Here is a 27,361-nt window from a genome sequence, read left to right as displayed (position 1 = left end):
TGTTACGTATAACCATCAGTCTCACGGTTTTAAAATGTGTCTATTAGAGAGAGATTTTCACCCCCTTTTGAAGGAATGATTCCTTACTCTCTCCAACCAATGTGAAATCTCACGAAAACTACAACAGATACAGTCTGTTTGAGGTAAAGTATCAATTTACCGTACAAAATACTGAAATCACCGTTCTTACAACAGTTCATGCCATCTTATTACAAAGGCCTGTATCATCTAATGCTTGCCTCATACAGATACATGTTTATATGTATTATGTATAAAAATACACTATTACAGGAAATGGTCAGAAAACCAAACATGCAAATGCATTTGGGTACAACGTTGTACATGCTAAAAATGGCGAAAAACAGTCAAAGAGTAGAGAGGAAGTATATACAGCTGATATTCAGTTTCTCATACGCTTTTGCCTTGGTCCAAGAGTGCTGGTTCGGAATCGAATGACCTGAAACAATTTGGTAAATGAGTCATTTCCTTCTGAAACATAAATTATGCGTGTGAACATTCCGACCAGCAAGAACAGACGACGAACGGAACGAAAGGCATCGTCTACATTGGTTTTCCAATGCGTGAATACGGTTATCGCCGTTGCTGGCACATTTGGCAGATGGTAAATGACTTGACATTTGCAAAGGTGCAATGTTCACAAGACCAATGGTCAGTATCATCAATGGTTCGACTCGAACCGCTAGCTCGGAATGCACTCATCTTGCCCTTCCCACCTTTGCTCCTACTGCCACCGATGCTCTTCGAGCTTGCTGTTCTGCTGCAGGTACCCTGGGAGTCCACATCTGATAGACCATTCTCAAGAGCACGTACTAAATTCTCGAAGTAATTCCTAGTTACACTGTTATCGCAATCAATCGAAAAGTCGACAATGAGAAAAATTACGATATCGATATCTCTACCAATAAAGCTGGAAAGGTAACTTCAAGAAAATTCTTCCAGCAGTTGAAATGTTCAATGGCCTTCAAATTATAAGCATTGTAATAGTGACGATCGACGACAATCACCTGGTTAGTCCAGCAAGTTTGGTTCGGAACTCGTTAAATTCTCTTGAAGGACCATCAGCAGTTATGTAAGCTTGCAACTCCTTTTCAGCACATTGGTGGAGTCGTTCCAACCCGGACTCAGCCTCACCTGTGTAAAAAACGAATCGATATCCCCACCATTAATCAATCAGGTAAACGGAGCTGATGCAATTAGAACCATCCTATCTAAGAATTTGAAAGAAAAGACAGACCTTGCAAGTACTCAAAAAACAGTCTCTTGGCGTGTTCACGCTCGGGTAGATAATATCCATAGGCATAAGTCCATTTAAGAACTCGCCTACACTCGACAATCTGGAACACAAAATTCGTGTTGGAAGTTGATAATAATGAACTATAGCAAGCAAACGACAACGACATACCTGTAGCCATGCTTCGCTTATGAACTTTAGCTGTGATTCAGGCTGGCACTGAGTGTCACTTAACTTTTCCAGCTATAACATGAAGAACAAATTTGAGCAAAATGATGTTTGAAGGATGAAGATGTTTGGAACACAGTGAAATCATAGAAAATTTAATTTGTAGGCATTTAAACAGAAGAACCAATAAACTGGCATGCCCATCTATTAGCACAAAACCGTGTTCGGAAGTGGATGAGATAAATAAAAATACAAGAATTCGGGGCTTAAAAATCCCCTACGAAAACAATAGTCCAACTAATCCACAATATCGAGAGTGCATTGACTTACATGCACGGTTTGCATTTGATGGAGATCTGCAAGCGCCTTTTGCCTAGACTGTAGTTATGAAGCACGGTTAAGCTCCCGAGTTCGATTATGCATAGTGAGTACATAATGAGCTCAATTATGCATAACTTTAAAACAATATTCAGAAATGCAAAACTATGAACGGAACTTATTTATTGATGAACAAGTCAACGTACCAACAAGCCACGAAACCACTACATAAAATGATAAAATTTGGATGAAGAGATGAGATGAACACTAATCATTCGTAACATAGAAATTGTGCTTAGGAAACGATGTTAGTACTTTTATTTTATAAAAAGCCCCTAGATTTTTGTCGATAACTCGACCTTCTCATTTAAATTAAAGTCTATATCAAATACACGTATTCTGAGGTCTCTTGCTATTTGTAGCTTCAACCAGCATCACATACTAGTTGATTAAATTATGTTCTTTTCAGGCTTTCGGACTGTGATGTCCCACGTTGGTTGGAGAGGAGAACAAAACACCCTTTATATGGGTGTGGAAACCTTCCCTTAGTAGACACGTTTTAATGCCTTGAGGGGAAGCCCGAAAGGGAAAGCCCAAAGAGGACAATATCTGCTAGCGGTGGATCTGGGTCGTTACAAATGGTATCAGAGCCAGACACCGGACGTGTGTCAGCCTTCTCACTGTTCCCCGAAGGGAGGTAGACACGAGGCGGTGTGTCAGTAAGGACGCTGGGCCCCAAAGGGGAGGGGATTTGGTGGTGGTCCCTCATCGATTGGAGAAAGGAAAGAGTGCTAGTGAGGTCGCTGGGCTCCGAAGGGGGGTGGATTGTGATGTCCCACATTGGTTAGGGAGGAGAACAAAACACTCTTTATAAGGGTGTGGAAACCTTCCCTTAGTAGACCCGTTTTAAAGCCTTGAGAGGAAGCCCGAAAGGGAAAGCCCAAAGAGGACAATATCTACTAACGGTGGATCATAGGTGGACCACCCCTTGCTCAAAAACATTTTGATAAACCCTTTCTTAAAGTCAATCTTAAAGATCACTCCTCTTTTCTCTCCCTATAGTCCTCAATGGCTTCATTAGCAATAAGCACTTGATCCAAATTTCGCCACCCTTCAATAAAATCTCCCCCGAGAACTCGAGATATTATTAGGAAGGACTCTCCTCAATCTATCAACCAAGGTCTAAGCAAGCAATAGTCTTATACAGAGTATAAGGAAATACCAACACAATGTTAAATGTCCTAGTAAACGAACATATGTTCGAAAAAGTCTGGACGAGTACTGTTCCTTTGCGAGCAAAAGAAGAAAGCATACCGATTGGTTCGTGGCCCATCTTTCATAATAATGAGTGTACCTCTCCAGCGAATTCTTGGCCATCTCTCTGCGCTTTTCAGCATCATCATACTGATGAACAAAGATGACGAAACATAAATAAAATACAGAACAAAATGAGTTGCAACAAGAAAATAATAATGGTTCAACATAAATAGTCTATAAACAATACCACTCCCTCTTGCTTTGCAGTTTCATAGCGATTACATGCATAAAATCCTCCTGTCCTCTCTCCATGATCAGACCATGGACCAAGACAAAGCCTGTGAAAGTTTCCAACAATTTTTAAAAGTAATAAAGATCCTATAAGCAATTTGATAACCTTTTCCCTTATAATAAGAAGGCTTATTACCAGCAGAACTCAAATTTACAGGGTGGTGTGCAAGTAATATGCATGCACCCTTGATTTTTCTCGATCGGTCGTTTGCATTTGGGACAAGGTTTGGAATTTGCCAATATCCTGAAACCAATAAAGGAATATTTACCGTAATCGAACAAAATACAATTAAAATGTTTACAGAAACAAGTACTTTAGAGGTCAAACAATTATGCAAAAGAAAAAACTTAAACAAATTGAATAAAATATTGATTTCCTTCATAAACTATTATGTATGAAGCATAAGAAAAAAGTCCCCGAAAAGCCTTCCGGAAAGAAATGATCAGCAAGGTGGATTTCGGGTCCGATAGGAATAAAGCTCCACATTTACATGGTCTTTTTTATAGGATAGCTTGGGGTCGGGAGGTGACTAATAGGGGGCACTTGAAGCTAGGATTTACCTAATTGATACAAGACATTATATGAAGCAAATGGACAGCTTTAGACACATTAGACGCATCACAAGAGATTTCAGTAGGCCACGCCACTGCCTGATCATTGCTATAATAGAAAGTTTATAGAAATTTTAGTACCATTGGAATCCTGATCATTGCATGTTATTAAAAGTATATTTGAATTGGATGAAGCTAAATAAAGAACTTAGAAACTTTAAATGCAAAATCAACTACAACAGCAGTATTAGCATTACCTTTAATGAACTATTTACCATTGAGCTCGATGCTTGATAGCACACAAAATGTGCTATCCTTAGGATGAAGGTTTGCTACCTATTGAGTATGTAATCAAGTTAGGGGAATGATGAAGAAGGTGAACATCAATAGAAAGGTGTTTCACCTTCAAATGTGTGGGCGTGGGAGAAAGTTGCTGTTAGAGGAATGTAGAGGTTCGAGAGTGGGTTTTCCAGAGATGGCGTTGGAAAAGTTTTCATGAGTAAGAGATCGTCTGGTAACTGTCTCATGCATAGAGTCTCCTATAGGCTTCTAAAAAAGGAGAAGGTTAGATATGCCAATCATTTTCTTCCAAATTCTTCTTGAACGCAAGGGGTCAGTTTGGCCTCCTTTGAATTCCTAAAGAGCATTTCGAGGAAGTCATTATTTTTAAGTCTAAAAGGCCCGAGAGGCTTGAGGGGTTGGGGCTTACTAGCAATGACTATGTCGAATCTTTCTCCCCTAGTCCTAGTATCCAAAGCCCTTGTTTCTTTAAAAGGGGAAGAGGTTAAAAAACAAGTGCTTCATTCTGGGGAGGTGATTCCTAAGTCCTTCGTGTAAGCCGTGAGAGGGGGACCTATCTGTGGAAAGGATGTCGTCAATTCTTCAATGAATCTAGAGTTCGCATCCAATTTTTCCTCAACAATTATTATTGAGAGGTTAGACTTTGGGCTTCAGTGGAGTGTCATTAAAGAAGTTATTGTGAAAGAGCTTAAAAAGTCGAGCTGATCATTAAATCTTATGTTGCAAACTTAGGCACGAGATGGTTCGACATTGCAAGAGAATGACCTTATTGTTCACTCATGGGACTCAAGGTTATCGACAAAAGGGAAAAGCTTGCTTCTTTAAAGGTGGTTAGGTAACAACCATGGATATTCCCCCATTTAAACGTATGAGGTAGCTAATGGCTATAAACGTATGAAGCACATTTGTGTGGGGGACTTACAGAAAATGAAGAGACCTTTGACGAGGTTTGTTGGTTAGAGGAAGTTCGTTTTACGGGTGAAGGAAAGGAGGATGGTCTCATCTTGATGGTGTGCTTCCTGAATCATGAAGAGGTGTACATTTTGGTTAGGTTAGTTGTCGGTCAGTTGTTTGTCTCTGATTCTGATGACAGGCAAGAGTCTACAACGTTGATGGATAAAATTGTCCTTTGTCAGCCAAATTTAGCGGTTGTTTCAGGTAAGATTATTTAAGATACAAAGAGTCACATGAAGGAGTTAGCACCTTATGCGATTGGCGAGGGGTCTCTTGGGCATGATGACGTGAGCCTTTCTCCTAAGATTAGAGGGATGATTGGGCTTGTTGAGAACAATTTTGAAAGGGTCATGTGTTCATCGTTAATGTAAAAGAAAAGGTGTTGCAAGGTTCTATCCTTGGACTTGAGTGTGATCTAAACTTTGGTCAATGGTTGAGTTTGAAGAACCAATTATTGGTAACGATTTTGTTTTGAAGCCAACAATTTCATGAAGTTAGACTGGATTAAGGATTTTGATCCTTCAATTAAGTTTTAGACGAGGAGGACGTAAGATCTGATCATTTGCTTGTCAGGTACTTATAAAATGAGTCTTTTCTTTCTTCGTTTGCAACTAAGAATTCAAAGGTGTTGAATTTGGAGCTTATGTTCAACATGGAGGGTGAGGCACTTGAAGGTAGTTGCTCAGGGAGTAGGCCGAGTGAGCCTATTGTGGCCTAGCCACTGAAGGGTGTTGTGGCTCAACTGTCGGGGGTTCGTTGTGTGAATAAGTCTTTGGAATCGACATTGTTTCTTTTAATCAGCAAATGTTGGTACTTTTGCTCCTACGGTGGTGGGGTTCCCTTCTTCGTTTGTTGCAATGGTGCAACAATTGCAACAAAAGTGCCTAGTTGATCAGGGTCTGTCTCGTTCGCTAATCGAGGTAAACTCTATTGGTATGCCTAGCCAGGTATGTTGTCCTTTTGTTCTTTCCCCTTCTGGTTTGGGCTTGGGTGAAGAGGGGATTGTCTTTTTCTAGTGACGTGTCATATCCTTTATCGTTTCCTTTGGCCCTTTGGTCGGGTTAGTTGAGTTTTTCTCCTAACGCATTGTCTCTTGTATTTGTCAATTCCTATCCTCCTTTCGGTAGAAACTTGCCTCCCCGGACAGTTCTCTCGTTTGGAGATCGAGTCTCAGCTTCTGCTCCTTTCTTTTATGTCTCAAGTAGTGGAGTTGAGAGGGGTGGTCTTCCCTTTAGTGGCTGGCTGCTGGTGTGAGATCCTATATTTTTGTCTAATTCTTTAGGGTTCCATGGTTTTCCTTTTAATGGGGACGGTGTTGGTAATTGGTCTTCTGGGTAGGCTGCTCTTGCTTCCATTGGTATTTAGGCAATACCTCGTGAGGCCCCTAACTTGGGCCCGATAGCTTCGAGGAAGAAAGGTAAAGCTAATGGTTTTATCAATGGTGAAGGGTGTCAAATCAAATTGGATATGGAGTTCAAAAAAAAATTGACCAGTTCAGTGAACTACGATTGGAAGAAAGCTTTTGCGGAAGCTAGGGAGTTGACGGTGCCTAATGAAGGTGGTGTCTTGGAACACAAGGAGGCTAAAGGTTAGGGCTAAACTTAGTTTTGTATTCGAGTTTAGCGGCTATAATAGTGAACCTGGGTGATGCAAAGTAAAAACAGAGTGCTATAAAGCCCCTTCCTAAGTTGTTTTCGCGTTTATATCATATCTTTAGCAAAAAGTTACAGCTCTTCTGTCCTCGACCCACATCCTTGCGGTCTTTGGGTTTTATTCATCATCTTTATGATAGAGAGGCCTTCGATGTTGCAAGACTTCTTTCTATTCTCCATGGTCCACGTGCGCTTCTTGGGGGTAGGGACTCAATTTTAGACTCGGGATCCTTTCAGGAGGTTTCTCTTGCAACTCGTTCTTCTGGTTACTATATCGGTCTCATTACTCCTTAGACTACAGTGTTCTTTTTTAAACTTCTATAAGTTCCCTTATAACAATTTTGTGTATTAAATTACAAAGATGAACATGCAGTTGGGTATGTCTTTTTCCTGGTTTTCTAAGGAAAAAACTATTTTTTAACAAAATTTATGGAGGTATAATGTGGCTCAACTTGCAAAGTTCAAAATTTTAATGGATGAAACATTATTAGTTTAGAGTTTTAATTGAATCAACCTACAATGTTTGAAGGATATAAAATGATTTTTTACAACTTTTTTTTTCAAGGAAGCCACCATCATGAAAGATTACAAAAACACAGCCCAACAGACATTGAAACCACCGAAAAGAACTTATGAGAAACAGCAATAACAATTCCTAAAGAAAATAATACCAATACACATTTATTGACTCAACGCACGGAAAGGAAGTAATCGAGTATGACATCGGGCGGTGTGCCAGCAAGAATAGTGAGCCCCGAACAGGGTGGACACCGGATAATGTGCCAGCGAGGACGTTAAGACACGAAGGGGGTGGATCGTGAAATCCCACATCATTGGAGAGAAGAACGAGTGTTAGCGAGGACGCTGGCCCCAAGGGGAGGTGGGTTGTGAAAGCATTCTTTATAAGGGTGTGGAAACCTCTCCCTAGCAGACACGTTTTAAAAACCTTGAGGGGAAGCCCAGGACAATATCTGCTAGCGGCAGGCTTGGGCTGTTACAAATGGTATCAGAGCTAGACACTGGGCGTGCCAGCGAGAAGGCTGAGCCCCGAAGAGAGTGGACATAAGGCGGTGTGCCAGCAAGGACGCTGAGCCCTAAAGGGGGGTGGATTGAGGGGTGCCACATCAATTGGAGAAGGGAACGAGTGCTAGAGAGAACGTTGGGCCTCCAAGGGGGGTAAGATCCCACATCAGTTGGGGAGGAGAATGAAGCATTCTTTATAAGGGTGTGGAAACCTCCCCCTAGCAGACGCGTTTTAAAAACCTTGAGGTGAAGCCCGAAAGGGAAAGTCCAAAGAAGACAATATCTGCTAGTAGTGGACTTTGACAAACTCCAAACAACCTCCCAAGACTCCAATGGCCACAAATAACATTTTTCTATCTTTCAATGTATTATGTTCAAGAAGTTTCCAATGGCCACAATTAATCAAGAAATTGAACAATATGTCAAAGTTCTTAAGAACCAATTGCGTACCAGTTCATATTTTCTGACTCAGCACTATTCTTCAAGATCCATTTAGCTACAGTGCCACAATCAACAGGACGATGAGCTTCCTCGGTACACTGCAAAAAGGTCATTTTTATTATGATTATAATGAAAATTATAAGTAGATTGTTTTTTTAACATCGACGAGAAAAAGTTACAATACAAGATACCCAACCAAACAAATTCCGACAGAGAAAACAAGTAACAAAAAAGAACTACCCCAATCGAAGTAGATTGTCGAATTGAATATACAACACATTTAGACAATGAACACCAGGATGACCAATGAAACTTAGACAAATCCAGAACTCCCCCCAATCTCTGTTCTTGACATTGTATACCATATCATATCTTTCTAACCAAATAGTCCACATAACACTATAATCAACTTTTTCTCTCCCAGTTGATAAAAAACCCGAGACGTGAAGCTCCTTCCCAGAAAATCCCAATAATTTCTACTACTATTTCGGGTTTGATGGCTCGTGCAGCATTGCGAGCTTATACAGAGAAAAAACTCAATCAACACATGATGCTATTGTGGATAGTGTGGATCGAAAAAACCATAGTCTTCAAAGACAAATAGAAGTCCAAAGATCGTCTATGGAATGACATTATTTTCCTTTTTCTGGGCTCTTACATCAGAGGTTTCTTGTTTTGTCTATGATCCAAACCGGTTGGAGAGCGTTCACGTACTCCATCTTCCTTCTAAATGAAATAGTTATGCTTCTTTTCTTTTTCTTTTTAATGTGAAACTTTGTCGATAGATACAGAAAAAGAAAGTAACAACCTATGGGCAAGGGAAGAAAGACCCCCTCCAAAAGATGAGCTCTCCAATCTCAAAGGATTGTGAAAAAGGGTGTAACTTCAAAACTGGTGGTGCTCTGGACACTAAAATCATCAAAGAAAGCTACTTAATTTTCAAATGCTCTTTGATTCCTCTCCGACCAAATGCCCCACAACAAAAGCACCCTAGCTACGTAATTCCACAGAATCACGTTTCCTTTCAAGTATCGGCCACTTGGCCCCTCAATGAACCAGTCCTTGACATGATCAGGCAGACGAACAGAGAAAAGAAGTTCCTTGAGGATAAAGGCCCACCGAGGCAAAAGAACACTGGAGAGATAAGTGGTCAAAAACTTGCTCTCTTTAAAATCTTGACCAACTTGTCCAACTGCTTAGTGATGTCAACAATTTTTTAAAAAAATTTATGAGATGTTGGCGTAATGTGCACCCATTTGGAAGTAGAGTCATGTAGGGCATTCTTTTTCTTAAGATTTACACTTGTGCCAATGGCTTTATGCGCTATTTTCCTAAGGAGAAACTTCATTTTCTTAGGGTGGTTTCCTTTCCATATTATCTTTTCTAGCGTGAGATTTATTGCTTCTACTTTTTTTTCTATGTCCATCATCAAAGATTTTGTAGACAAGACCTCAGTAGCACTAGGTAGCCATGTCAATGAGTTTACTTTATTCGACAATACAATTGGGGGAAGACCGAGTCTTAATTTGGTCCATTCAGTGGCTTTATTATCCTTATGGTTCCTAACGAACTTCAAGTCCCATAAATTGTTGACATCATTCCATGTTTCTTTGATGATGACTATTTTGCTATGAGAGTCAAAACAAAAATGGATATCCCAAGTCTAGCATGGTGTTTTCAATCCAAGGGTCGGTCCAAAATGATGTGATTCCTCCATCACCCACCCTATGGCGAATTGGTTGGTGATGAGGTTTTGGTGTTTTTTTAGGTACTTCTATGCCCCCTCTGCAGAAGATAGGTGGGGTCAATTTGTCCATGATGCAGGAGTATATTTAGGCTTTATAAGTTTTCTCCGGAAGGCATTTTCTTCGTGATGATATCTCCATATCCATTTTGCGAGGAGAGCTTAGTTCTTTTCCTTTATCAAAAATAGACTAAGTTGGGAAGTTCATGATATTCCATTGAACAAGGTATGAGTCATCTTTCCACAAATAGTTTCTGAATAATCTTTCTATATTCGTAGCAACTTTTTGTGGCATCTCGAATAGAGACATGTAGTACATGGAGAGGTTGGACAGTGTGGCTTGTATTAAGGTGAGCCTTCCGCCTTTAGAAGTATAACATCATGACCATGTTGACGACCTTCTTTCTATTCTTTCAATAATAGTCTTCAAGGAAAATGACTTGTGGTTTGCTTTTAAGGGTAATCCTAGGTAGATATTTTTTTTACAACCATATTTAATGGCAAAGTCTTTGATAATCTCTGTGCTACCATTGATGCCCACAAATCTCTATTTTCTTGGAGATTGATATTTTGTCTTGAAAATCTTTCGAAGGTTTTTACCATCTCGATCATGTTTATATGGAAGAGACATCTGACAAATCAAAGAAGTGGATTGTATCATCCACAAATGAAGGTGGTTGATGCTTAAGCTTTCGTTACTAACCTGAAAGCCCTTTATCTCCCCTTCGTATTTGGCTTTTGTAAGTTGGCGGCTGAGGCAATCCATCACCATTATGAAAAGACAAGGAGATAATGGATCCCCTTGTTGAAGACCCCATGTGGCAAAGATCTTCCCACTCGGTCTTCATTGATGATAATGGAGAAGTTCGTAGATGAAATGCATCCTTTTATCCACCCTCACCACTTTGAACCAAAGCCTTTTGCCACAAGAATGTTTTCGAGGAAAGCCAATCAACCTTGTTAAAGGTTTTTTCCAAGTCAAGTTTTATGGCTACACCTTTTTGTTTCTTTCTTTTCCATTCATCTATAAGTTCATTTTCCATGAGGGATGCATCAAGGATCTTTCGTTCTCTACAAAAGTTGTTTGCTGATGAATGCAACCTCGATAGAGGCTACACCTCTTCTTTGATGAATGCAACCTCGATAGAGGCTGCTTGTTGTTGATCAATTGGGCTCCAATCAAGACCATGGAGAAATTCAATGAGCCTATCATCCTTTGTATATAAGGACGTGTAAAACGTCACAAATTCTGATACAATTTCATCTTCTCTTACTAAACTTCTACCTTGTGTCAATAAAATTTCCATGATGGTACTCTTTAATTTCTTTGAACCCATGATACGATGGAAAAATTTGGAGTTTATGTCATCCTCCTCTAGCCCTCGTTTTTTACATTTTTGTCTCTAAGATTGCTCTTCCCTTGCTACCAACAAGACAAGTTTTGCTTTCATGAGCTTTGTGTGTGTGTGTGTGTGTGTGTGTGTTAAACTAACGTGATAGAGCTAGTTTCCTTCAATGGAGCCTTTGAAGAGACAAAAATAGTAGATCGTCTTTGGGGAAAGGTTCTTCCAGCTTGGAAAGGAAAAGGATACCGCTTGATAATTACCACCTAATGGAAAGCCAAGATAAGAAAACCAAAAACCTTGCACTCTACAACCGACACTTAATAGTTTATCTTTTTTCCCACTTTTTTGGCATCAGATCTGTTGCAAACCTGACCTCCTCATGTCAGATCTATTACAAACCTGGCCTCCTCATGTCAAATCTGGCCTTAATTCCTGCCAATTCAGCCTCCTTGGGTGTAGATCATGCTGTCAAATAGTCCATCTCCTTGTCGTCGGCAATTGACCCACTGGCGAGCCCTCACTCCCTCTATGGTCTTTTTTCACTTTACTGGCCCAATATGCCTAAACCTAGTTTGGTTTTACATTTAAGATAGCCGAGGATGTCGATTCTCCCGGTTTGAGTCAAAATGGGAGAACCAAACTGACTAGCTCCCCTATAAGAAATAGGGGTTATACAGAATATTAATTAACCTGTTTGAAATTAAATGACAATGAAACTAGAATTGTAGTACTTATGGCATTCATAAACATTGCCATCTGGCAGTTCGTCTTCAAACTTCGATTCTTCTCCCCAGTTAAAGAATTGACAAAGAAGAAGTGGGATTAAGGAATTAATAAAGAAGAATTGAAGAAGTGAAAAAAAGAAAAGAAAAAGAACAATTAAAGAACGACATGGGGGCGAGTGCATATATTGTGATAGACATATGTGCATGGCAACTGGAAGGTGTAAAAGGAAAGCAACTTATTGAAGTTGCGCGCCTCACATACCACATAGGCAATCAACGTGCCCCTCACGTCACCTCTCGCCATACGAGAGTGCCAGGGTGCACCTTGAAATCATGGATATGAATGAAAGATATAGTTAAGAAGCAGTTGACTCACATTCCAGCAAAAGCTATAGGAGCATCTGCATGTAACATCATAGCTTCCACTTCCAACTATAAAATCTACAGCATAGTCGCATCCTGGAGCGGGACACCATTTGGTCTACAAAGAAACAGTAAGCTGACATTAACCATGCCTTACTGAATAATTATCATACATCAGAAAGATCTAAATGGAAACACGTTCATTGAGCAGGAACATCTATAACGTGCGATGTTTCTTTTAAATAATTTATGATGCTTTCGAAATGAAATATTTTTAAATCAGATAAATATAAAAAGAAGTCGTTATTTAGGCTATTCATACGTATTAGAACCAGAAGTGCATTGGAAGACAAAGTTCGAATTGTAAAATACCTTCCTATTGTCTTCAACATAGGATCGAACAAAATAACGGGAGTACTTCTTTTTGTCATCATCAGAAGCCAATAAATTTATCATATCTTGACCAACAGCAGCACCACAAGATGGATCTGGACACCGCAACATAAGACATCCTGGACCATCATTGATAGATGTCCTAATATAACCTACAATGCACACAAAGAGAGAGCGATATAAAAAGATATCTTTAGCACGATAGATAAGAGAATTTAAACTCTATAGCTTTGTAAAGAAGTCTTTTTTTTCTTTTCTACTTTTTTGTAACGGCCCAGATCCACCGCTAGCAGATATTGTCCTCTTTGGGCTTTCCCTTTCGGGCTTCCCCTTAAGGCTTTAAAACGCGTCTGCTAGGGGAAGGTTTCCATACCCTTATAAATGATGGTTTGTTCTCCTCCCCAACCAACGTGGGACATCACATTTTTCTTTTCTGATCAATAAGCCATGAAAGAAAAACTATTTTCCTGTGATTTACGTTGACTCGATGACTCTTGGCCACGATTGAAGGGTTTCTTTGGCTTTTGGGTTAGAAACATACATTTGAGATCTTTCCATCAAAGAAGTAACTCAATAGTATCTATTTCCTTGGTATATTTTATGCACATTTGAAGTTGAAGCGTTGAAGCATTGAAGCGTTTGCTATATAATTGAAATGCAAACTTCCGAGCGCTTTAGAGTCCCTTGTGTTTTTCTTTGACATTAAAGGTTTGGATATTTTTGGCATTCATGCTTGGGTTAAAAAGAGAATAATTCGAAAAACGTTTTTTTTTTCTCCAACGGGAAGTTTAATCCCCAAATGGAGATGATCAAAATCTAGTCTCACTTCCCCACCCCAATGCCATGCCTAGTAGGGTTTCTCCTCCCCTAGGGAGCATGACTTTTAAGGGGAGGCGTCCTAAGCAATCTAGTCATTCCTCCTCCAAAGATCTCTCCACCAAACTAAAAATCGAGTTATTCCTCTCAAGCCACACTCCCCATAAAATAGTAAAACCAGCATGCCACAAGATTCTTTCCTTATCTCAAAAAGAAGAATTTAAAGGATAATGAAGCAACGGAGTGGGCCGAATTAAAACTTGACCTTGCCCCTGTGGTATTGTCAAACAAAGCAGACTCACTGACTTGGCTTCCCAGCACCGACGGGGTTTTTTCTACAAAATCCTTGATGATGGACATGGTGGAAAAAGTAGAAGCAATAAATCTCACGCTAGCAAAGACAGTATGGAAAGGACATCAGCCTAAAAACGTGAAGCTCTTCCTTTGGGAAATAGCGCATAAAGCCATTAGCACAAGTGAAAATCTTCAAAAAAGAATGGCTTACATCACTCTTTCTCCAAATTGGTGACCATTATGCAAGAAAGAAAACGAATCACATAGCCACTTGTTTATGCAATGCTCATACGCTCAAATTTCTGGTCAACGATTCTCAATATATTTGGATGACATCTCACATTTCCTAAGAGGTAAAGGAATTTTTTGATATGGCCTTAACGTACCACCCTTTCAAGAATGCAAAAGCCCTACTATGGAAAAACCTCATCAAGGCTTTCTTTTGGAATCGGTAGAAAGAAAGAAATCAAAGAATATTTGCAGAAAAGACACAAATCTACACAAAACTTTTCGACAATGTTGCTTACCAAGCTATATATCGGTGTAAATTGTCTAATATTTTTACTTTCTATAGTTATACCTCTCCCTCATTGCAAATTGGGAAGGTCTTTTGTAAGCATCATGGATAATACATCCCTTTTGTAAATTTCAATCATCAATGAAATTGTCTCTTTTCTGATTCATTTAACCTCGCGTCTTACAGCTCTCTAATTTTTAAACCTCCTATAAACTTCTTTCTTTATTCAATAACCCCCTATATCATTGACGCCATTGAACTTGTCACGCAGTCTAGATGATCAACAAGTTCCTGTAAATCCATTCCATTCATGTCTACACATTTTTCTTGCATTATTCGAATTCCATAAAACATTCTTCCATCCTCCTCACACTAACTTCACTTCTTTTGGTAACAATTCATGTCGTGTTTATCTTCTTCTTTTGATTCAGTGAACGAATAGGTACTCGTTCCCAGTTTCCACGAGAAGTGTAGTAATATTTTGCAATTCTTTCACCTCGGAGGATCATTTACATGGAAAAATGTTATAGGCCAGATGTGTCTCTTATGGATTATCCTACAGCCTCCTTTTTTTCTTTTTAATCAAAGAAAAGAACAAAGTAGAACTAAGTAAATGATAGAGAGTTCACAAAAATGGCTTGTTATAAGTCGGCAAACCTGTCCAACACGTGTTGCAAAATGGATGGCCACAAGCAGCAGACTGAATGTTATCACGTGAATAGATTTCAAAACATATACCACAAGGTAGCTGCCAAAGAACAAGGAATATCATCGCATTCTCAATTTTTCCAAGCAATAGTTATGCAGAAGCAATTAAATTTTAAAAAGGAAAACGAGCTGCTTACTTCTAGTGCATTTGAAGGCGGCAAAACTGGTTTTTCTAATATGCCAACAGCTCTACGGACCTTTTCTTCATCTGCAAACCATTCATCATGCACTTTACTGACACTCCTGCAAAGTCGGATCGATTTAGAATCCCAAAAATTTAAAACAACAATTCAAGTATATGATACTTATAAAGTGGAGAAAACATAACGTGGGTACCGGTGCAAGACATGTTATGTAAAGTCCTAAAGAACAACATTGTGGTCTAATAACTAAATCTACAATGCTATGTAATAAGAAATGTTAAGACAGTACTTCGCATTAATCTCCCCATCATGTGAATCATCTGTATTGAAGTACTTGACATACAAGTAGTGAATTTATACCAGTTGTAATGTCGGAGCAGGATGCTAGCTGCTACTTTTGAAATAGAAAGAACAGTAGATACTCTCATAATGTCTTCCTCCTGTCGTTGTCGTATGTCCGCCTCAGCCAAGATTATATAGTTTTGCTGAAAAATTATACAGAGTTCATTGTGAAACATTAGTACAAGACTAAAAGAGTAGGGCTGTTTTCTTTTAAATTAGAAAACTAACAGTCATTATTATGTACACGGAAAATGTGGCCTAGGAGAAACCGAAAGCCAACGCAATGGAATTAATAGGCTTTTCAATGACAATAATAGAAGAAACTAAGAACCTCCCAATTAATTGGGGGCCTTTTTGTAATTTTCTAGTGATAAGATAGGTGGCTGATAGCATCATGAGATCTTCAGTTTATTTTTGTACTAGTAATCGCTCTCATATCCTTAGACGTCCCAACTCCACGGGATTAACCAAAGTGCAGTTAATGGTCAAAAACCATTTGAATCCAAATGGTGATGAAGAGGAGCACACTTTAGCCAAGCAAAGACTCGACCCTTCAAACAAAAAATTTGAAGGTGAATTGAAGGTAAGAAATAGAATAACCTCCATTTTCAATGCAATATAAATTCAAAACACGACATTTTTCGATAACTGCATGCTTTGCAGGTGCAGGGCGAGTAAGGCTTCTGTGGTTCGTATTACGTCCAAATTAACCCCCACCTTCAGACGTATAAATTTGAAGGTGAATTGAAGGTAAGAAATAGAATAACCTCCATTTTCAATGCAATATAAATTCAAAACACGACATTGTACAAACAAAGGAATTGAAAGTGTTCTTGGGTCAAGATGAATAGAAAGGTGAGAAAGAAGAAGTGGAACTGTAACGGCCCAAGCCCACCGCTAGCAGATATTATCCTCTTTGGACTTTCCCTTTCGGACTTCCCCTCAACGTTTTTTTTTAAAACACGTCTACTAGGGAGAGGTTTCCACACCCTTATAAAGAATGTTTCGTTCTCCTCCCCAACCGATGTGGGATCTCACAAGGACCTTAACTAACATTTCCTCTCATGGAGCTGACGAGGTTGCTGACTTATCACTTAAAATTGTGGATGGATCGATAGTTCCTAGTTCATGAAGCTTGAGGCAGAGTAGAACTATACTAATGTGTTGGTTCTCATGATTTGTAGGGCTACCCAATTTTATGGATTTTCTAGTCTCAAAACATCCAATGGGCAAGAGAATTTCAGTCAAATGAAAAGGAATATGTTGAGGAGTGGTCTTTCTCACACAAGGGTTAGTCTGGTAGAGAACTTCCACCTTGGGAACTAGGGGTAATATTAATATGATCTTCGAAATATCCCAGCTAAGAAAATTGGGTAGTATGGAGACCGGTCAAAGGACCTTGGACTTGAAGGAAAATTTCTGGAGATTCAATGGTCCCATAACGAAATTCTAGTCCGACCTGCACTGAAACATGCTAAAATCCATGTTTCGAACGTCGGCAATAACAGCCTGGAGTAACTCATTGAACCAAGACAATTGAGAAAGAAAGGGGATTTCATATATTGAGGCAGACCAACGTGAGGCCTTGGCACCCAAAGTGGCAGACTTGTTTGGAACAATTTAAATCTGTTTTTGAGACATTGAACAGTCTCGCCCACGAAAATTTCTGAGATAAAAAAATAAAAAATCGTTCCATAGAAAGATAATGTAAGGATTTCCAACTAGTCACGATAACTGTTATGTTTTAATTACAAAACTGTTGCAATTCAGGGACCATAGAGACATGATGAACAATCTCAAAGCTACTCTTATGTCTACTCATCCTCAATTTTTCCCCCCATTATGATCTGGCAAATGTTCTAGAGACGAGCACCAGAAGCATCGGTCCACAAAACCATCCAACGGTTATCAAATCTACGCCCTACAATCGCCTAAACCACCAGATTCCGGCCAGTCTTGTTACGGTCCAGGCCCACCACTAGCAAATATTGTCCTCTTTGGGCTTTCCTTTTCAGGCTTCCCCTCAAGGTTTTTAAAACGCATTTGCTAGGGATTTGTTTCCATGCCCTTACAAAGGGTGTTTCGTTCTCCTCCCCAACCGATGTGGGATCTCACAAGTCTAATCCAGAACAGCTGTAGTAATGGAAATTCATCCAAAAACTTAAACCGCGAAGAAATCGTTGCTTGGCAGAAACAAAAGATCCTCTTGGTTGCCTCTTGATATGTTATTTCTACTTGATAAACCACTGCCAGCAAGCTCAACTACTGCCCTAAAAAGACCAGCCACCATACCTCAAAATTCACGAAGAAAGAAACACTTGAAACCTCTTCAATCCTTCCCCAAAACTATCCTAAATTGTACATTTCAAGATACATAACTAAAATTAATAACCTCCAATAGTTTATTTTCACTTAAGCAACCAATTAAACCATCAAACTGAAACAAACCCATATCAACAAAATGATAAAGATTATCATAACCATTGTGATTTCCATTTTCCATTTAGATTTCAAAGAGACAGACGGCAGAAAAGTTGTCAGAAACACTGACTAATTATACATTTCTAAAAAGAGGCCAAAAATCCCAATCTCGGTCTCAATTAGGGGAAGAAAAACAAAGAAACTGTACAAAACACGAAATTGAGATTAATCGGCCAATACCAGCATTCACCACCAACACTAAAAACTAGAGACAATCAAAACCACAAAAAGTTCGAAACAAGAATAAGAACAAGAACAAGAACAGTATCGACCTGGTGTCTGTAGGAGACCATATCATCGGAATCGTCGGAATCATTATCGACGAACTCATAATCGCCGACATCAGCATCGTCGCTGTCGATGGCGGCAGCATCATCTTCGCCGCCACTGTAGAAGTCCTCCTCATTGTCAACAGAGTCGTCGTCGTCGTCGTGGGCATCGTGCATGTCCAGCTCGTCCTCCGATTCCATTAACGCTCAGACCAGTTTTGCAGCAAAATCGACGCAGGTGAAATTCAAATTGTGGGAGTGATGAAGAAGAATGGAGGTGAAAAAATGGGAATGATCGAAGGAAGGGTCGAAATGGGGGGAAAGTGGGAAGTGGGGAAAAGCGGTAGTGGTTGATGACTGATAAGGGAAGACACAACAAAAGATGGGTCCTTTGAGTAAACGGGTAAGAGAGAGAAATAAAAAATAAAAAAAAAAACTTTTTTTTTTTCTCAAACAGGCTCTTGTAACTGTTGTCGTTCCTCGATTGCTCGATTGCTCGATTTTTCTAGTAGTTCATAAGGGCCATAGTAATAAGAATGATCGTAAGAGAATGAGTTTAATCCATGATGATAACGAACACGTAGAAATAGATCCAAACTCATGAAATAGACGAAATCGATCCAAACGAGTAAGAGAGAGAGAAATTAAAAAAAAAATTCTCAAACATGTTCTTATAATTATTCTCGTTGCTCGATTGCCCTAGTAATCGATAACCGTCGTAGTAATAAGTACGATCGTAAGAGAATGAGTTTAATCCATGATGACAACAAACACGTAGAAATAGATCCAAACCGATGAAATAGACTGAATCGATCCAAACGGGTAAAAGAGAGAAATTTTTTTTAAAAAAAATCTCAAACATGTTATTATAATTAATTATTCTCGTTGCTCAATTACCCTAGTAGTCGATAACCGTCGTAGTAATAAGTATGGTCGTAAGAGAATGAGTTTAATCCATGATGATAATGAACACATAGAAATAGATTCAAAATGATGAAATAGACGGAACCGATCCAAACGGGTGAGAGAGAGAGATAAAAAAAACTTTTTTTTTCCTCAAACATGATCTTATAATTATTCTCATTGCTCGATTGCCCTTGTAGTCGATAACCATCGTAGTAATAAGAACGGTCGTAAGAGAATGAGTTTAATCTATGATGATAACGAACACGTAAAAGTAGATCCAAACTTATGAAATAGACCGAATCGATCCAAACGGGTAAGAGAGAGAGAAAAAAAAATTCTTTTTCTCAAACATGTTCTTATAATTATTCTCGTTGCTCGATTGCCTTAGTAGTCGATAACCGTCATAGTAATAAGAACGGTCGTAAGAGAATGAGTTTAATCCATGATGATAACGAACACGTAGAAATATATCCAAACTCATGAAATAGACCGAATCGAGCTAAATCGATGTAAATAATAAAATTTCAAAATATAATTCTGAATAGTCTCTAATCAAAAGTCAAAATGTACGGCTAAATTTTAGTTTTTTTATTTTTATTTTTTATGTTCTTATCTTACGAGCATTTAATATTATTAAATCGGTGTCTTGATTGATATTAATTAATTATGATAGCTAACTCATTTTATTCGTTCTTACTTCTGTTAATGTTATTGTGTTGAATTAACATAGAACGGTATCAGATAAGAAGTTTGATTGTGACGTTTTGTTAGAATCTATTGAATTAGGAAAATTAAAATTTGTCCCGCCTTTTTCAAATAAGCAAACTAAATTCTTGAAATTGATGTAATTTGTAAGCTCGTGATCAATATTATAATTAGTTGAGAACTATGCTTTGAATATGAAATCTTCGTAAGTTTAATGTTCTCATTATTATTTATTTGAATTAGAGCGGTATCTTGAATTGGAAATCTTGGAAATCCTACGAACATGACACTTTTGCAACAACATAAGACAAAAGAGTCGGTGGTGAACATCTTCCTCTTTTGTTCTCGAGTGGAAACAGTAGTAAATGAAAATGAAAAACGATTGAGGAATATCGAAACAGAAGAAAACGAGAGCGAAAAGTTGGACTAAATAGGTCTACTTTTATTCTCGGTGAGATAAAAATAAACAATAAATCTGGTTGTAAAAATGAACGTATAGTGATTATTGATACTTGCAATATTTATCGTGCATATTTTGAAAACCATGTAAATCATTGCTTCAGGTACAGTTTTACAATCACATGAATTTTCGTTGCATATTTTAATGGTAAATGAATCGACTTTTTGGCATTGCTCGAGTTTGACTTTGTTTGATTCAAAAGTCAACCTCCAACTAGCTAGACCATTGTCGTCTCGTTTTTTACTAAGCTGGAACGCAACTTTCTTATCTACTGAACTAGTTTGGAGTTATTGCTCAATCGATAGGATTCCTTTCCCGAGAAGGAACACAGATGCAAAATGACAAAAAAAAAAGATTGTATTCGAACAAAATCATTTTGATTTTTTTTTACAAACTTTCTTTGTTTAGATACCCAAAACATCTATACAACAAGAAATAAGATTCCAACCAGAGTAAAAAATGAAAAACAAACAAAACTCTCTTTGAAAAATTCTCAAATTGGTCTGATCCTTCCTCAAGAATGGTCTCCAACTTAGGGCAACTCGAAAACCGTCGACACGATACAAAAGTCGACGGTGCCACTTCGACCCAATTTTGCATGTTTTTTACGTCCTTCACCATGTTCGAATAAAATACTCAAAACTATCCAGAGATCTGGTTCGTTAAAATCTCAAGACAGAAGCTAACTTGTGTTGGAATGAAGGTAACGAGGATCAAAACTCCAATATATCGTGTTAAAGATGAAAATGATGGTTGTTCGAGAATAGTAGGTTTTGGTTTGAAGGTTGAAACTCAATGGTAGAAATGAGGCCAATTGAAAATTTCTAAATAAATTAGCTTCTATCTTTATAACCTCTCTTTTGAAATTTTGTCACATCTTTCAAAAATACCTCTATTTTTTTAGACTCATTTTCCGATACTTTGGATAACGATGAGCGCCTAGATTTCACAATTTTTATACGAGGTGAAATCAATTCCTATTATAACGTTGTTATGATCCACTTTTTTAGGTTTCGAATCTCAGATTGTGACAAAAAGTGACGAAAACAAAGATAAATAAAATAAAAGTAGAAAATATGGTAAAATTTGTGTAAAATTAAAAACAAGCAACACCACAAATAAAAACAAATCGAAATCTAATTACAAGACGGTGTTGTTCAAGTTTATTACAAACATGGAACGAGTTTGGGATACACAAGAAATAAAATATAAAAGGTCCACAAAGACGAACTAACACTCCGGGATGACCTCCTTTGTGACCATGCAACTCTTGAATGCTCCCGACCTTGATTGATAACCTATGAATACCTGGAAAAAAGGTAAGTATAAAAGTACTCAATAAACAACTGATTTGTAGGCTCTCATCGAAACTATAGAGGAACGAACTTTGAAATAGTTGACGACATCGATTTTGAATTGAAATTTGGTTTGATATACTTATTATTTATTTTTCATGGATGTGGGTGATGATCAACGAAGGGCGTTAAAAATTCAATGATTTGAAAAATATGATCGACCCAACCCAATATATACGATTTGGGTTGGACCATGAATTTATTTGGATTGAATTGGGTCTAAATAAATGAAAACCTTATGTATTGAGTTGATTCCCATGTTCTTTTAAAACTATGATTGGGTTGAGTCGAACTATTTTTGTTTACGATACAATTAGATATACACATCTTTATTTATTTTTATTTAATTTCATAATTATTTTTTTATTATTTATTCTCACTCGGTTAAAAATATACATTTGGAAAATAGTTTTTCAAAATATATATTGAAAATGAGTTGCAAATCTTAATTAAATGTTTGAAAATATATAAATAGACGTTTCCAACCAGCATTTTACTTTTTTATTAAAAACAAAAATTTGAATAAATGACTCGACAACCAAAAAAAAAAAAAAAAAGCTTAGAGTTGGGTTGGGTTCGATTCGATTCTTTGAGTTGAAAATTTTACAACTAGAACAATTAGATCGAGTCTGAACAAATTTTCAACTCTGACCCGACCCAACCCAAACAAAAAACTTATATGGTTAGGTTCGGTTCGGTTCTTTGAGTTGAAAATTTTACAACTAGAACAATTAGATCGAGTCTGAACAAATTTTCAACTCTGACCCGACCCAACCCAAACAAAAAACTTATATGGTTAGGTTCGGTTCGGTTCTTTGAGTTGAAAATTTTACAACTAGAACAATTAGATCGAGTCTGAACAAATTTTCAACTCTGACCCGACCCAACCCAAACAAAAAACTTATATGGTTAGGTTCGGTTCGGTTCTTTGAGTTGAAAATTTTACAACTAGAACAATTAGATCGAGTCTGAACAAATTTTCAACTCTGACCCGACCCAACCCAAACAAAAAACTTATATGGTTAGGTTCGGTTCGGTTCTTTGAGTTGAAAATTTTATTAACCGGAACAATTAGATCGAGTCTAGACAAATTTTCAACTTTGACCCGATCCAACCCAAACAAAGAAACTTATATGGTTGGGTTTGGTTCGGTTCTTTGAGTTGAAAATTTTACAACCAGAACAATTAGATCGTGTCTGAACAAATTTTCAATTCTGACCCGACCCAACCCAAACAAAAAACTTATATGGTTAGGTTCGGTTCGGTTCTTTGAGTTGAAAATTTTATTAACCGGAACAATTAGATGGAGTCTAGACAAATTTTCAACTTTGACCCGATCTAACCCAAACAAAGAAACTTATATGGTTGGGTTTGGTTCGGTTCTTTGAGTTGAAAATTTTACAACCAGAACAATTAGATCGAGTCTGAACAAATTTTCAACTCTGACCCGACCCAACCCAAACAAAAAACTTATATGGTTAGGTTCGGTTCGGTTCTTTGAGTTGAAAATTTTATTAACTGGAACAATTAGATGGAGTCTAGACAAATTTTCAACTTTGACCCGATCCAACCCAAACAAAAAAACTTATATGGTTAGGTTCGGTTCGGTTCTTTGAGTTGAAAATTTTATTAACCGGAACAATTAGATCGAGTCAGGACAAATTTTCAACTCTGACCCGATCCAACCCAAACAAAAAAATTTATATGGTTGGGTTGGGTTCGGGTCTTTGAGTTAAAAATTTTACAACTGAAACAATTAGATCAAGTCTAAACAAATTTTGAACCCAAATCCAATCCAATCTAACTCAACCAAAGAATGAACACTCGAACCATCGGCATAGATATTTAAAGGAATTTCACGTAGTCTCATGGAGGACAAATAGCATATCAATCAATATAAAACTATTTTTGTTCTCTTTGAAGGATCAGACGAAGCATTAAAGATTGAAAATTTAAGTCATCCTGTTCTGATCAGAGCCTGCACTTTGCAGGCCAAGACAGTTTTATGGTGGTTGTAAAGGTTCTTTTGAGTGTTGGAGGTTCTGAAGCAGCTCAACATTCAGGCAATCATTGGTAATTTCTTACGTACGAGTGTATCGAAGCCATCGTCGAGTTGGCTCCTTGGTTGGTCGTTCTCTCCTTTGTTCATCGTAAGTCAAGAAACTCAAAGTCAAAGTATCTAGACGCTCAATTTATAGCTTTTCAAGTCATATGTGATATTCTATATTGGTTGGGGAGGAGAACGAAACACCATTTGTAAGAGTGTAGAAATCTCTGCCTAGCAAACGTGTTTTAAAGTTGTGAGGGAAAGACTGAAAGGGAAAACCCAAGGAAGATAATATCTGCTAGCAGTGAGTTTGGGGCGTTACAAATGGTATTAGAGTCAGACACCGAGCAATGTGCTAGTGAGGAGGCTCTTCCCCGAAGGAGATAGACACGAGGCGATGTGTCGGTAAGGACGATGGGCCTTGAAGGGGTGGATTTGGTTGGGGAGAAGAACGAAACACCAGGGTGTGGAAACCTTTCTCTAGCCGATGCGTTTTAAACCTTTGAGGAGAAGCTTGAAAGGAAAAGCCCAAAGAGGATAATGTCGGTTAGTGGTGGGCTTGGACTGTTACACCATATGACCAAAAAACTCGAAGTCAAAGCATTTAGACGCTAATAGTAAAGCATCTCGACACTACCCTTATATTTTATAAAAAGACATTTTGAAGGACAACATCAAGACGCTACTTCAACGTCTATAAATTATCTTTTTCTATCAAATTGAGGGAGCTAACTTCTCGTGTTAGTGGACATCTCAACAAGGACAAAGATTGACACGTGATCATAATTTCTTTCCTTTCCTCTTATTTGTAGTTTCATTATAGCTTTGTATTTGAGTTTAGGGATTGTATTAATTAAACTTGTTATTATTAGGGATCGTAATAGTTAAATTCTAACATGAATATTTGCTCATTACTTTTGGGAGTAAAATCTATCTCTACAAACCAACACGAGTCATTCTTACGTCCTAGAAAAATTTCTAAAAAGTCACCCAACATAGAATTCTCAAAACTATGAAGTTTCTATAATTGAGCTATCGTAAAGAAAAGTGCACCTTATTGGTACAGATAGTAATTTCGTTTCCTTCAGTCGGTATATCTTTGAAAGCGATGAGAGAATAAACGGACTCCTCGAGGGCTACTTAAGGCACTTTAGTGGAAACCTGTAAGACTGGAGTCGTTGGATGTTGCTCATTGCTGCTATAACTGAAGAACCAAAAAGCTCTGCATCGAACTTCAGCCCTTGAGAGTTGGCCATGAGGCAACAACCTTTGACACCCCACACCATTGCAATTGGAGGGGTCTTGCCCATCAGCCCACTTTGCCAAGAGGTGGGACAGGAGCACAACGACCTAGCTCAAAACCACTTAGATAAAGCTGCAAGGCGTATGAAGGGAGCGAGGACCTTGATCGAAAATCACTTCAAAAGATCAACCTAACCTAGTCCAACCTACTTAAACAACCTAAAGGCTTGGCTCGGTCTAAAGGAAGAAGAAAGTCAACAAGTCTTTCTTAATCATCATATACTCAAGATCGTTCTTATTTGAATATGATATCGGTTCATTCATGCACCTTTCCTTTATTTGAGTGTCTCAGTGTCGGTGTTTTCCTTTCCAATTATTGATACAAAGAAATAATTTAACCACACGTGACATGAGTAACACGCCGAATCATGGAGCTAGTCCAATTATTATTTTTTTTTTAAAAAAAAAACAACACGTGGGAATAATATTGTAGACTTGCAGCAAGTCGTACAAAAAATTTACAACTGTACTAAAAAAAAATATTATTAACAATATTCAAAATTGGAAAAATACTGAAAATTTTGTCAGGCCCATGACGCATAAAGAAGCATTTGGTATCTAGGCTTGTCTAAGTAGGCTACCTAATGTAATTCTTAAAAGAGTATTTTTTATTTGTTTTTAAAATCATATTTTCAATATTTTTCACAAATATTTAATCTAAACTTTTTAAATTTGAAATCAACGTCCGAGTAAATGAGATATACATAAACAAATTGAGACCACGATGAAACGAGAGTGTTCATAAGGATGCGACATTATGGTTGAGAGAACCTTACTAGAGTTGGTAGTTTATACTTATACAGTTAGTGTTTTTCTTTGAACAATCTTGCTCGATGACTTCTTAGCGATCTTTATAAAAATCATAGAGCGAGGACGTATCATTGTAGGGTTAGACTTCACTTTTAGATGTACTATGACAAGTTGATAATATGGTCACGTCATACGGATTGGAAGGGAATATCTGAGCTATCAGGTGTTAAATTCAGATTCCAAATCCTCTTAGAAGCACTTCATGACAAGAAAATACTATGATCATGTCACAAGAAATGCAAGAAAATGTCGGAGCTATCAGATGTCGAATCTAGATTCCGATCCTCATAGAAGTATTTCATGACAATAAAATAATGTGGTCATGTCATCTGAGATGCAAGAAAATATCAAAACCGTTAGGTGTTTGTGAGATCCCACATCGGTTGGAGAGGGAAACGAAACATTACTTATAGGGAGTGGAAACCTCTCCATAGTAGACGCGTTTTAAAACTGTGAGGGTGATGACAATACGTAACGAGTCAAAGTAGACGATATTTGCTAGCGATAGGCTTGAGCTGTTAGAAATGGTATCAGAGCCAAATATTTGGTGGTGTGCCAGCGAGGATGTAAATCCCCCAAGGAGAGTGGATTGTAAGATCTCACATGGGTTGGAGAGGGGAACGAAGAATTCCTTATAAGAGTGTGAAAACCTTTCCATAGTAGACGCGTTTTAAAATCATGAGACTAATGATGATAAGTAACGAGCCACAATAGACAATATCTACCAGCGGTGGGCTTGAGCTATTACAAATGGTATTAGAGCCAAATACCAAGCGGTGTGCCAGTGACGACGTTAAGCCCCCAAGGAGGGTGGATTGTAAGATCCCACATCAGTTGAAGAGGAAAACGAATCATTCCTTTAAGGGTGTGAAAACATCTCCTTAGCAAACACGTTTCAAAACTGCGAGGCTAACGACAATACGTAAAAGGTCAAAACGGATAATATCTACTAGCGGTGAGCTTAGACTGTCACACTATCACATCTAAATTCTAAATCCTAAACATAGAATGTTACAGCCACAACTCATTCAAACTAACCCGAACTTTATTTAAGAACCTTCCATTTTACAAATACAAATACCCATTTCAATCCTTCTCTAGCAAATATCATAGACTAATTATTTCATGTTCAAATCTAGAAGACTATTCCATACACATTACAAATCTCTCAATACTATATTCATTCATTCTCAAGCATGCACTAAAAATAAAATACAAATATATGATACACACTTGCCATTAAAAACTTTATATATAGAATTAAGTAGGGTTTGGCATGCAACCCACATGGGTTCACTGTTAAAAAACAGCAGTAAAATTTTAAAAAGAAGCTAACCCTAAGAAGATGATTACTAGGTCTAAAGTTTCTCTCTCCCTCTTAAAAAGTTTGCTTTCGCCATAATTATGATCAGATTACCGAGATTAAT

At 38.0% G+C, this 27,361-nt stretch overlaps 1 protein-coding gene and 1 long non-coding RNA gene across 2 annotated transcripts; one reads left to right on the top strand and one right to left on the bottom strand.

Annotated features, from left to right (window-relative positions):
* Window positions 1-143: 143 nt before the first annotated feature.
* LOC111444256 (probable E3 ubiquitin-protein ligase ARI8) lies at window positions 144-18,714 on the bottom strand. The gene is made up of 15 exons (XM_023082282.1): window positions 18,353-18,714; window positions 15,618-15,742; window positions 15,252-15,357; window positions 15,064-15,154; window positions 12,759-12,931; window positions 12,400-12,504; window positions 8,218-8,306; window positions 3,423-3,530; window positions 3,243-3,333; window positions 3,053-3,142; window positions 1,751-1,798; window positions 1,424-1,495; window positions 1,256-1,355; window positions 1,026-1,152; window positions 144-859 (listed from the first exon to the last, which is right to left on the bottom strand). Exons 1-15 carry the CDS (start codon window positions 18,548-18,550, stop codon window positions 592-594), a joined length of 1,791 nt encoding a protein of 596 aa, XP_022938050.1. The 5' UTR covers window positions 18,551-18,714; the 3' UTR covers window positions 144-591.
* Window positions 14,233-27,333, top strand: LOC111444264. Its single transcript, XR_002710669.1, has 3 exons — window positions 14,233-14,340; window positions 14,695-14,699; window positions 27,321-27,333. It is a non-coding gene; the product is annotated as an uncharacterized LOC111444264 (long non-coding RNA).
* Window positions 27,334-27,361: the final 28 nt, after the last annotated feature.

The sequence above is a fragment of the Cucurbita moschata genome, unplaced genomic scaffold (genome assembly GCF_002738365.1).
Source record: "Cucurbita moschata cultivar Rifu unplaced genomic scaffold, Cmos_1.0 Cmo_Scf00006, whole genome shotgun sequence".
NCBI lineage: Eukaryota > Viridiplantae > Streptophyta > Magnoliopsida > Cucurbitales > Cucurbitaceae > Cucurbita > Cucurbita moschata.
The sequence above is the reverse complement of the archived record's forward strand: the minus strand, read 5'-3'. Positions and strand labels throughout refer to the sequence as shown.

Bases quoted from the DNA above. Each gene is read 5' to 3' on its own strand.
- LOC111444256 (XM_023082282.1), bottom strand. From the start codon at position 18,550: ATGGAATCGGAGGACGAGCTGGACATGCACGATGCCCACGACGACGAC. The intron at 1,153-1,255 runs GTCTGTCTTTTC...TTTTTTACACAG, and splicing joins GTTTTTTGAGTACTTGCAAG to GTGAGGCTGAGTCCGGGTTG. The intron at 860-1,025 runs GTGATTGTCGTC...TTGCGATAACAG, and splicing joins AAACTTGCTGGACTAACCAG to TGTAACTAGGAATTACTTCG.